Below are 12,054 nucleotides of genomic sequence, written 5' to 3' on the forward strand. Positions count from 1 at the left end.
AGACCTAAGAATCATGTGTGTGTGTGCAGGGTGGGGATCCCACAATCAATGCATTGGTGCCCAAGACTAATCTATTAGAATTAAAACATGGGAGTTTGCTAGCAGGAGAGGGTTATAAGCACAAAATTAGCCTCTATGATTCTTGTGTCACAAATTTGATAAATCCAATCTTGCAATGCACTTGACAACTAGCTTTCATGGAGGGAAAATACATTGGTAGTGGACTTGATCTTTAAATGCTAATAGATAGAACTTTGTCAAGGCAAAAGACTAGCCCATCTCCTGGAGCCACTTCACGAATAGTTGGTGATGCACTAATGGGAACTCCAATTTTTATAGATATGATAAAATTCAAGGGGGAGAAGAAGACTCTTTGAGAAAAGAGGCCTCTTCACCAAGGAGAAGAGGAAAATGCTGCTAATTGTAGTCATAGACCATAATTTATCTCTGTGACAGTAGATGGGGTGGACTCTGTAAAGAAAAAGGATGCAACGATAGACATGGAGTGATGTGCAGTTTGCCAGGTGGGGATGTCGTTCCTTGCTTTTTAAGTGATTGTCAGCAATGGACAAAAAATAAGATGTGCTACATTGAAAAATGTGTGTTCATTGAGAAAAAGGGATACAGATGCTATAACCCTATCACATGTGAGATGAGGGTGAGCAGGGATGTTGTCTTTGATGAGATGTGTAGTTGGTATGCTACTATAAAAGACTCGATTGTGGGGATGATGCATAGGAGCAAGTGGTTGCACAAAATGCAGGTTAGTAATCATAGTCATTGAGTGGACCAAGAGAGTTATCTAGTAGTGGGTCTGTTGATAGACCATGGAGTGGCAAGCTATGTCATAAAATTAGTCCTGTAGGTTTAGCAAGTGCATCACATAAAGGTGAAGAGAGCCTCTTGGTATGCCTACTGACATTTCAGCAGAGGGCATTCATATGTTGATGGAGAGCCTAGTGAATTAGAGCAAAGCCTTGATGAGGAGTTTGAGATTCCAAGTATTAGGACACCTAGTGTAAGGAAGGCTAAGGTAGTTAGAAGGAGTAGGTTGGTAGGGTCAAAAATCTTGTGAGGGAGAAAACACATACCTTATGATTGAGAGCACTATGCTTGTGGAAGAGAAGGGAAAAAAGGAGATGAAGGATGAGCAAGGAAGGTAGTTAGGTCATGCAACCAGAGAGGTACTATAATGCAGCGTGGCTTCACGGTTATACACGTAGATCAACCATGCTCATAGTCGCATGTATAGATGCACAAATCGTGACTATTGCACATCTACCGGTGGGGCTACCTTCGTGTGTGGCTGTGCATTCATTCACTTATAGTGTTTTTTACCATTTGCCTTAAAGCCCTAATCACCTTATATGCTACATTGATAAAGAGGAATAATATGAACGTCTTTAAATAAAAATTACTACATAAAAAATCCTTAAAGAATTAGGGAAGACCAACATAAAAAAAAAATATACACAAAATTTAAGTAATTACATAAAAATTTGGTTCTTGATTAACCAAATTAAGAACCCACATACATGGATCTTAACATTATGCACAAGAGTTTATAAAATAAGAGGCTAATAAAATGATATAATGTTGGAGAATAAATTTCTTATAACTCTCTCCTTAAACACATTAAAGCAAAAAATGATTGAGTTCTTGATAGTAGGGAAGTATAGTGCTATAGAAAATTCAACATAGAGAACTTCAAGAGCTAGGAGCTTAAGATAAGGGATACAATACCAAAAAATGCTCTAGTTCTTGATAGTAGAGAAGTCAAGAGATATGCACTTAAGATAAGGATATAATGCCAAAGAGCATAACATAAAATTTAAGTAATTATATAAAATTTTGGTACTGGATTAACAAAATTATTCACCCACATACATGGCTCTTACCTTAGGCTTGCAATATGTCATAAATCAAAACTAAATTTTTTAAAAGCCAAAATCATAGTGTGTCATTCCTTATTTGCAGATTTAGCCTTCATTAATCTCATGTCTTTGCATCCAAAGTTGCCACGGTTTGATTGCCTTCCACTCATAAACACTTGAATCTATAAAGACTAATAACATTAAGTCTTGCTTTTAAAACTAACAGAATTATTATGATGGTTTACAATCAAATTAGCCTAGGTTATGCTTTTTTGTCATGCATATAAAATTTATCATCTTGAGATTAACAATTTCTCTTATTTTATATACCAAAACATTGACTAGTAGTGGAGGTTTATGAATGGTTATCACAAAATAAAGTGTGATTTATGTTGTAGACTTATGTGATCTATGCTAAAAGGAAATAAGCAAGACATACATGGAAGTTGTGACGTGAGGTATACTCTATGATTTCAAAACATGGACTAAGCGATACATGGAAGTGATGACTCGATGCCCCTCATGATTTCAAAAAATGGACTAAGAGATGGTGGGACTAGATGGGTACCCTTCAAGATTTCAAAAAATGGATGACAAGCTCCCAAGGGCCCTTAAAAATCTTTTACACATCATGACATTGGAGAATCCCTAGATCTTTAACATTGAACCTTGAGGTAGTTTTTTCACCTAGAAAATTGAGGAAGTTTTATGCACCTATTAACCTTATTTTAGGGTAGTTAGATGCTCTTTTTAATACATGAGAGTGAATAATAAGTGTCATGAAAATGCACTATAAAAGTTATAACATTTATGAGAAATGTCGCCACATCTAAACTCAATTAGTTAAGAGTTTTGGGCACCTAAGTGTGAACAAGCGCCAATTACTACCACCCATTATCTCACAATGAATGGACATAATTCACCTTTATGCTAAATAAGTTCTCTAGGTTTCTACTTGCTTTTTTCTCTTTGTTATGTGTGCGAGATAGAGAGAGTTGAAAGTAGAGAAGATTATATTACTTCTTAACATATTATCTCACAATGAATGGACATAATCCCCCTTTGATATGCTAAACTAGTTCTCTAGGTTTCTAATTGTATTTTTTGTTTGTTGTGTGTGTGATAGAGAGAGTTGAGAGTAGAGAAGATTATATTACTTATTATCTCATGTTCCTATCTATTCTTTGTGTGAGAGAGTAGATAGTGAGAAGTGTTTGAGTAAATGTTTGAGTAAATAGTGAAAGTTGAGAGTAGAGAAGATTATAGTACTTCTTAGCACATATTCCTATATATTCTTTGTGTGTGAGAGAGTAAAGAGTGACAAGTGTTTGAGTCCTTATTGTAGGAAGGTGAAGCATCTTCCTTTATGAAAGAGATGAAGAGAGAGTAGATATAGTGAGGGGTGTTTTGAGTCCTTAATGTAGGAAGGTGAAGCATCTTTATTTGTGACAAAGAGGAAGATAGATCTTGAAGGAGAGGAGCTCACAAACATCAGTCAAGCAGCTTGTATGTGGCTTCAAGAAACCCAAGCTTGGAAGCAAAGTAAGTTTCCCACCATGATTGTTTGTTTCTTGTTTGTGCTCTTGTCTATGAATCTGGGAGCTCTAGAGAGAGATAAAATTGGCCTAGCACCGTTGCTTTTTGGGGAGGCAATCTTTTTTCCTCTACTCTTTCTAGAGACTCTTCTCCCTTATGCAAGTATCTTTTCCCTTAGCCACTGTTTTATGAGTAGTGTTAAGCTGGTTGAGAAGAAGATAAGGTTGTGTGTTTTTGCAAAAACGAAGAAGAAAATATTAGTTGTTTTTATGCTTTTTATTGTTAGGTTTATTAGTACTTGGAAAACCTTGAAGAAAGAAAGCCTCGTGATTTGCACTATTACATGATTTGGCCCTTTCATCTTCATGCCACAAAAATATAAGTTTTTTATGTCTTTTTTTAAAAATTTATTAAAATAAAAGAAATATTATTAAATTAAATTCTAAGAAAAATTATAAAAATCATGCTTAAAAGGCTCAAATTGGAAAGTTTGGAAATGAAAAAACACTAATACAGACCTCAAATATGAAAATAATCATTTATTGGTTTTTCAGGACCACCACCAATTTTTCATTCAAAATTACGTTGTGATTGTAGGAGAATTCCCTCGCCATATAAAAGTCCGCACATGCATTTATGTGTAGAGAGAGAGAGAGAGAGGGAGGGGGGGGGCTAAAGGGTGAAAATTTTCAATCCAAAAAAAAAGTCTCAACTTTCATGAGCCAACCATTGATGACCAAAGCACAAAGAAGCTATTGCTATGTCTATCTTTGCAAGGTAGGCCAAAGACATACTAGAATATGTACGTTGTACAAAGCCCCTCATGTTGCTTAATCTTGAGAGATTTGGTTCAAAGGAGATGATCTTGTCAATCCAAGATTTTATGAGCCAAATATTATCAACACATTTAATTAAGGCATAAAGTGCCTTGCATGTTTTGTGGGCTTGAAAAATGTGGTCCAAATCAAAGATATAATGATCAATATCAAAACACTCCATACAATAACAATAGTAGGTAAGCGATCTCTCCTGCCAAGGATCCCCTTTGCAAATGGATACATATGGAGAATGACCCAAAATATGAAAAGCATTCTTGCAATGAGAGTTCCTGAACACAATCATCAATAAAAATTAATGAAAATTGACATACCGTTTTTGAATAATCAATTTGACTATTTGAGTCCCATCTCACAATCCTTTTGTGCTTTTTAATTTCATTGACTTTTTGAATATGCTTTAATGTTGATTGTAGCTCAATAATATTGATGGAGATAACAAAACATATAGTGTACTTGAAGAGATGGTATAATCCAATTTGCACTATGCATATACGACCATATTGAAATATTATTAACATGAAACTTGAGGATAGAGGCACTAGCACACAAGATTAATTAATAGATGCAATGGTGCCTTCAAGATGCTTAAGCAAATATTTTGGAGCTTTTATGCTTTTTTATGGAGTTTCAAGCCATAGTTAAACCTAAACAAGGTCACAAGGGTGGGGTTTCTTTCTTCTTTTTTTGGTGAGACTCAAAAGCAAGAGTATGAAAGAGGGAGAGGAGGAGAAATCATCAAATAATAAGAAATTTTGACAAGGAACTCTCATAAGAAGATAGACCCTTAAGTTTTTTGCATTAAGATTTCATTCTTAATAAAAACACTCCACAAAAATTGGCTTTAGTTAATATTCTTTTTCAATCTTACCATTAAGAAGGTTTTTGATATTTGTGTGTGTGTGTGTTATGCCACACACACACACACACGCATGTGCATGTGTGTGTTTATATTTTGTTGGAAAAACAAAGACTTGAAAAATCACATTGTAAATGAAATAGATTTGAAGAATCAAGTTCAAGGATTAGTGCCCTTCCACTATCCTAAGTTTTTTGCATTAAGATTCGTTCTTAATTAAAACACTCCACAAATATTGGCTTCAGATCTTTTTTTTTTCAATCTTAAGATCAAGAAGGTTTTTGATATTTTGTGTGTGTGTGTGTGTGTGTGTGTGTGAAAGTTATCACACACACACACACACACGTGCATGTGTGCTTGTTTATATTTTGTTGGAAAAACAAAGACTTGAAAAATCACATTTAAAAAATAAATAGATTCAAAGAATCAAGTTCTAGGATTAGTGCCCTTCCACTATCCTAAGTTTTTTGCATTAAGATTTCATTCTTAATAAAAACACTCCACAAAAACTGGCTTTAGTTAATATTCTTTTTCAATCTTACCATCAAGAAGGTTTTTTATATTTGTGTGTGTGTGTACGTTATGCCACACACACACACACACACATGCATGTGTGTTTGTTTATATTCTGTTGGAAAAACAAATAGACTTGAAAAATCACATTTAAAAGAGAAATAGATTTGAAGAATCAAGTTCAAGGATTAGTGCTCTTCCACTATATTATCTATGGATACATAGCTTGAGCTTTTACATAGATCTTGGTATTGGGTTTGTTTTTGTATTGTTAGTATTAGCAAAGTTCATTAACCATTGATAATCAAAAGTTGATTAAAAACACGTGCAGCAAAACTATATATGCAAGTCAAATTTATAATTGCAGTTCCTTAGTTTTATAAAGAGGTAAAGATTCCATTTTTATAAATCAAGTCTCCCTCCAACTTTAAAAAAAAAGAGAAAAAAACACTTGCAATTGTTAGGGCAATCATTTACTAGCTCTTAACAACTTTACATTTATGATTGCTAGCATAACAAACACATTTCAAAAAAAAAAAGTGTTGCATGGAAAAGATATATCTGTGATGAGTGGTGTGTAAGTTGATACAATCTAGCTCAAGAATGGGGATTTCCATAAACTGGCCAATTCAATGCCCACAAGCATGAAGGTGGATGCATAGGCCAAGTTCTGTTACTTAACAAGAGTAACCCACAACACGAGATCGAGCTCTACAGGGATAATTGCATATATTGATTATTGTTACAATAGAGTAAAAGTCACTTGTTTTAATTGCATGCAATGATTATGGATATGGAATCAAAACTCTCAATAATGATTATGGATATGGAATCAAAACTCTAAGTAATGAAAAGACTTAAAACAATTGCTTCTTTATTCCCTTTATCAATATAAGGTCCAACATTGTTTAGACTTAAAACTTGTTTTATGCAAACATTGAGTCTACATGACATGTTTTACTTTGATTTCTTTTCTAATATATGAAAGTTTTAGGACCCAATGAAGAAATAGAAAAACTTTATTATATCTTCTTAAGGGGGTTAATAAGTACAACTAAAAGAGGAGATTTTAGCTCTATTTTAGAAGAGACACCGATACATTTCTCAATATCTTTCAACGGTCTTAAACAAGAAAGATGGGCGGTGGAGCTCCTTAATGGACTTGAAATATTTCCCACCTTTCCGGCCCATTGTCGAACAGTGGTTGTTACGAAATTGGTTTGTGGAAGAACATTTTAGATCCTTGGTATGGATAAACTATGGGGTAGAGTTCCTACTCTATGGGTCATGCAAGGTGTAACAGGGGTTAGCAGTTAGATATGGGGAGTTGATTAATGATCCCAATGGTGCCTAAGCCTATATGAGTGAGCCATGTGCAAATGTTTTGAGTGTTCCAAACAGTATGTGATCTGGATCTAGTCTAAACCTAATGGTACAAGTGGACTACGAACCTGATGGGCGTTCAGTGTGGTATGTGACACACCTAGCACGTATTCGTGAAAAGGATGGTCCATGGCCTCAATGCCTCATATTTGGGTGTATCACCTAACTTAACTCAGAGTGGTCCCAAGTAGTCACGTGTTACATAGTCATGTGGGCTTCAGCACCTAATTCATGGTAATTATTGTTGATTAAGATGCACAAACTAAATACACAAAGAAGAGAGGATTCAGCTAATCTGCTGAATGTACTATCTGTATGAACAATCATGGAAAATGATGTTTCAGATCTAGGCTCCTATCTGATGTGCATTAAGCTACAAATGCCTGACTAACTGTACTTGCTGCTCCAGTGCTGCAATTTCTTGTTCTAGAGCTGAAAGCTATGTGAAAGCCAATGGGCAGGCAAGAGCCGCAATCCAATGTATGCTTTCAGCCCTCGGCGAATTCTCTTGCACCATGTCACGGCCATTGCTATAAGACTTTCTTCCAATCTTGAATAAGGTGTGTGCTGTACGGGCAGCCACACACACAATATATGCTCCCACACATGCACACACACACACACATAAGAGCACACATTCATACAAAGGTCTGAGTACTGAGTTTCTGTCAGAGCTTTGGAGATACAGGGCAGACTCAGCCAGATTGGTTGTGTGCACCTTGCATTTGAGATGATGTCCATTCCGGTTGATGGCTGTGACTTTGTATAGCTTTATTCTTACTTATAAAAGTTTCATTTTCTGCAAAGAAAAAAAAGGCTCCAAAACTTCCCCAAACCTGTCCCTAACTCTCAGATTTTGTCCACATGCCACCAAATTAATTTGTGCATGTGACATCAAACCTATGGTTGGGTTGGTGAGTCTGCAACATGTCCTTCACAATTCTTCATGTCCATGTGTGTGTGTGTGTGCATGGGTTTGTTGGTTAGCTATAGAGAGTTGTAAGAGAACTGTTCATGCATGTACTTAACGGTATAGCATCTAGATATATTGTTATGACAAACAAAGACAAGAAACATAAAGACGTATTGAGAGTCAAGGAATCACCCCATGATTCATCCATAATCACCACTCGAGCAATTCCGATAACCACACCAAAAATGTTGAAGGAGAGTACAAAGGCCGGCAGCAGCAACAACCAGGTGAACTTAAAGGTATGGAGTTCATCCACCTCCTCCATCTCCCCCCCTTTGGAAGTCAATGTGAAGCTGATATCATATCCTGCTAGCCCTTTCATTATCCCCTGCCAAGCAAATTTTGATTACTTCTATTCCTATATACACTAAAATGTCATAGCAGTCAGAAACTTATAAGATGGATTTCCACCTGCCAATAATAAAGTTGCAATTAAAAATGGACCATTTAATAGGTATTTCGCACCTGGAATATTGCTGCCAAATGAGAACTAACACCAGCAATGACCCAAAACTGCTCATTGCGCCACCAAGCATCAAAGGTCACATTGCTCCACTGTAGCTCTGATAAAGAGCATGCAATGACCGAAAAAATCAACGCCACAAACAGTATCGTTGCGTGAAAATCCAACTGCAAAGAGTGGCCATCCAAATTTCAGAACCATCAGTTTGTTTGCATATGCACATGCACACGCATGTGCACATCAGTTTGTTTGCATATGCACATGCACATGCGTGTGCATTTGAATGGATGGAAGCATGCACGTACAACTTCTATCATACATGAAAGTGCAAATTTATGACTCTAAAGAAATTAAGGGGTGCCATGAACTTATGCTTACAATTGGTACAAAGAAAGTATTAGCCATCATGGCAAGAGGGCCAAGCAAGCAGTAGAAGAAGATTACGATGCTTGTGAATGGATAAAAGGCATTGTTAACATATCTGCACAAAAAAAATAAAAATAAAAAATCATCGGCCGCAGACTAAGCTAGGCAGTTCTCTCTCGTAAAGACCATTCTTTAAAATCAAGGGAATATATGTACTAACAGCAAGTCACATCCAAATGAAAAATCAAATAATTATTTTTGACATTCCATGTTGATAAACACCAAGTCATCATGGCACATCATCTACATTCATGAAGGTAATTGTGAGGTTCTACGCCGTCGGCTGTCAGTAGTTTTGTCGGCTGAGTCAAGTTTAAACACATATTAGGTATGTGCAAAGCAGCAGTTGAACAGGCCTTTGATGTGCAGTTTCCATGTGATGTGGATTGATCACATTACAGGGATTTTAAAGCTTTGAGCGTATGACTGAGTGCACGTGTGTGCAGCACAGACACACCCATACATATCAGCATTGGCATGAAAATGACATATTACTACATGCACATGTGTATGGGTGTATGCATGTGTGCACACCCCCATACATATCAACATTGGCATACAAATGACATATTACAAGATGCACACCTGTATCCATGTTAGCTGCGCATGAGTAAGACACATCTGCCATGCCCTGATGCATACATGTACACGCATGCACAGATGCGCGGACACACACACATCTCAACATTGGCATGATTACTAAATGCACATATGTGTGTCTCTATTATGATTAAGATGCAAGCATCTGCAATGCCTTCGCGCACACACACAAACGTCAACCTTCACATGCGAATGCCATCTCGCTACATGCATATATGTCTATCCACGATAATTGCATATGAGTAAGATGACAATATCTGCCATGCCTTCATACAGACATACATTTGGAGGTTACAGGATAGCATATGCAGCAATGGTTAAGACAAAACTGAAGCTTACGCAATCCGCTGTCGGAGTTTTAATTTTGAACGCCATTCAGCCCACAACGGATTCCAACGACTAATGAAAATCTCCACAGCACCCGTGGCCCATCGTTGCACTTGAAGCAACCGGTCAGTCAGATTGAGAGGAGCAGAACCCTGCAACATCACACTGTGTATCTACATCATGCATTAAAAAAATGCACGTTTGAAACTGCACATCTTAAGGGATAGATTACCTTGAAAGCTGCCAGTTGAGGATCACAATAAACGGAGCGCCAACCACGTGCATGAACCTTCATGCCCGTCAGAATGTCCTCGGTAACGGATCCATACATCCAACCTATCTCCTTCCCCCAGTCAGTATTGAACTCATAGTCACTGCTGATGGCTAGAATGATGTCACATAGCATTTCGTGGGGGCTCGTCTGGGTTGCGTTCTGTTTCCCGCTCCGAGCAGAGTTTACAAAATTCTCACAGGTTCCCATTCTATATATGTCACTGGATGTCGACAATCCTTCACAAACTGGGAGCACAGCTCAACTCAAAACCTTACCAAGTAACTTGTGCCCAAACCAACCAGGGCCGGCCATGGGCCTGAGTGCATGCATGTTTTGAAATAAAAGCACACTAAGGATGCGTATAAAATCATCTCCCCACCAGTGGGATGGGCAGGAGTTGGATGGCGGGCAAGATTGCCCATCCATCCCCGACAGACAGCCGTGATGGCTCTCTGTCCAGACTAAGCAAAAGAATCTCTAAATGAATCTCACCGATTAAAGCCTCATGCTCAATTTTCAAATCGCTCTCATTGTCTCCCATGTTTGAAAGATCCTTAACCTGTCTTAGGCCCATCTTATTTTCAGTATAATGACGGCAGAATTCGAGCTTCTGGCTAAGTGTCCGAAACAATCTTTTACCCTTGCTTAGCTTCATTTGCTTGTCATTCAAACTGTTATGTGGCAATGGGATGTAGCCATACAATGCCTACAACAACCACCATAGGCCTATTGGACATCCATGATCATGGCTTTATAAAGGATGAAAAGGTGGTGGAATGCTTGAACAAGGAACCATCACCTTTCTACGGAACATGCACCCTGTGCCAACGTAGACAGGTCCTTGCTGCCCATCAAGCCCTTTCATGTTGATGTCAAAGAAGATAGTATTGCGATTGGCATACCGATCATTCTTGTCAATACCGTCAAATCTCTGTGGGAATTGGACAAAGCCGACTTTATGGCCTTTGATGGGATCCAGAAAAAAGCACAATGCCTGCACAATGCAGTCAATTATCCTTAACATCACAAGGGGAAGGATTGGGTTGATCTAAATGGTTGCTAGAAAGGAAGGTAAGACATGTATCACGGCTATTCGTCCGCCTAGCTGTCTTACTTCTCGGATGGCCTGCGAGTTATTCACAAAATGATCACAATCCAAGTTTAGCAAAAATGGGCCATTTGTCATAAGCCCACTCGCTCTTAGAAGTGCGTTCATGGCACCAGCTTTCTTGTTGTGCTCACACCCATATCTTTTCTCTCTTGACACGTACACCAACGGCGGCATTTTATTGCCATCTTCATCATGCAGATCACCATCAGGGTGAAGAAACACCTGATGATCACAACCTCATTGTGTTACGAAAAAACTGAACTGAATGCGAGAGAAAATAATGCAGCACATTAGCAAACAATCATCTAAACAACCTGCAAGATACCATCGTGATCTCTCCTGTTATTTCCAGGCCAGTATGTGCCGTCTTCTTTCATTTTCCAACCATCATCAGGTGTGTGCCTGCTCTCGGCAACAAGAGCGTTAACTCTTACTTTGAACTCTTCAAATTCCCTCTGCCAGATCAAAAATCCACCATGCACCATCATCAGGCCAAAAGATCAAAAGAAATCTTGCCTCCTCTACTGAAAAGTCCAATTGATAGAAGTCTCTTTCTTGAAAAGAAAATAAAAGTCCAATTGATTTTTTTTTTATCAAGCTTGCAAATCAAGCCAAAAGTCAAAACAACTAAAACTGCAGAGAGAGAGAGAGAGAGAGAGAGAGAGAGAGAGAGAGAGAGAGAGAGGGGTATTAATGTCTGCAAAGCGCCAACAATGGACCATGAGATCATTGAACGGATCACAAAGTGTTTAAGGAGAGCCCACGTGATGTTCATAACACTTGCATACCACCACTCTTTCACTCCTTGAGAAGCAATCTCCACAAGGCCAGTCATGGTAGCCTGTGTCCGTCTTGTATTGTATCTCTCGTGTTGTGTAC

At 37.9% G+C, this 12,054-nt stretch overlaps 1 protein-coding gene across 4 annotated transcripts in view; it reads right to left on the reverse strand.

Annotated features, from left to right (window-relative positions):
* Window positions 1-4,210: 4,210 nt before the first annotated feature.
* Window positions 4,211-12,054, reverse strand: part of LOC147633897 (cellulose synthase A catalytic subunit 8 [UDP-forming]-like) — a 34,509-nt gene continuing 26,665 nt past the window's right edge. Inside the window, exons 11-20 of one of the 4 annotated variants that reach the window (XM_086804964.1) lie at window positions 11,490-11,630; window positions 11,179-11,397; window positions 10,864-11,058; window positions 10,557-10,770; window positions 10,023-10,309; window positions 9,803-9,942; window positions 8,816-8,918; window positions 8,440-8,604; window positions 8,107-8,302; window positions 4,211-4,518 (exon numbers count right to left, since the gene is read on the reverse strand). In XM_086804964.1, coding sequence (XP_086661090.1) covers window positions 4,322-4,518; window positions 8,107-8,302; window positions 8,440-8,604; window positions 8,816-8,918; window positions 9,803-9,942; window positions 10,023-10,309; window positions 10,557-10,770; window positions 10,864-11,058; window positions 11,179-11,397; window positions 11,490-11,630 — 1,857 coding nt within the window. In that variant the 3' untranslated portion in view covers window positions 4,211-4,321. Of the gene's footprint in view, window positions 4,519-7,250; window positions 7,801-8,106; window positions 8,303-8,439; window positions 8,605-8,815; window positions 8,919-9,802; window positions 9,943-10,022; window positions 10,310-10,556; window positions 10,771-10,863; window positions 11,059-11,142; window positions 11,398-11,489; window positions 11,631-12,054 lie in introns of those variants that run through there. The other 3 variants (XM_086804962.1, XM_086804965.1, XM_086804966.1) reach the window with 3 other exon arrangements.

Source organism: Cibotium barometz, chromosome 11 (genome assembly GCF_041138505.1).
Source record: "Cibotium barometz isolate CiBa-2024 chromosome 11, ASM4113850v1, whole genome shotgun sequence".
Taxonomy (NCBI): Eukaryota; Viridiplantae; Streptophyta; class Polypodiopsida; order Cyatheales; family Cibotiaceae; genus Cibotium; species Cibotium barometz.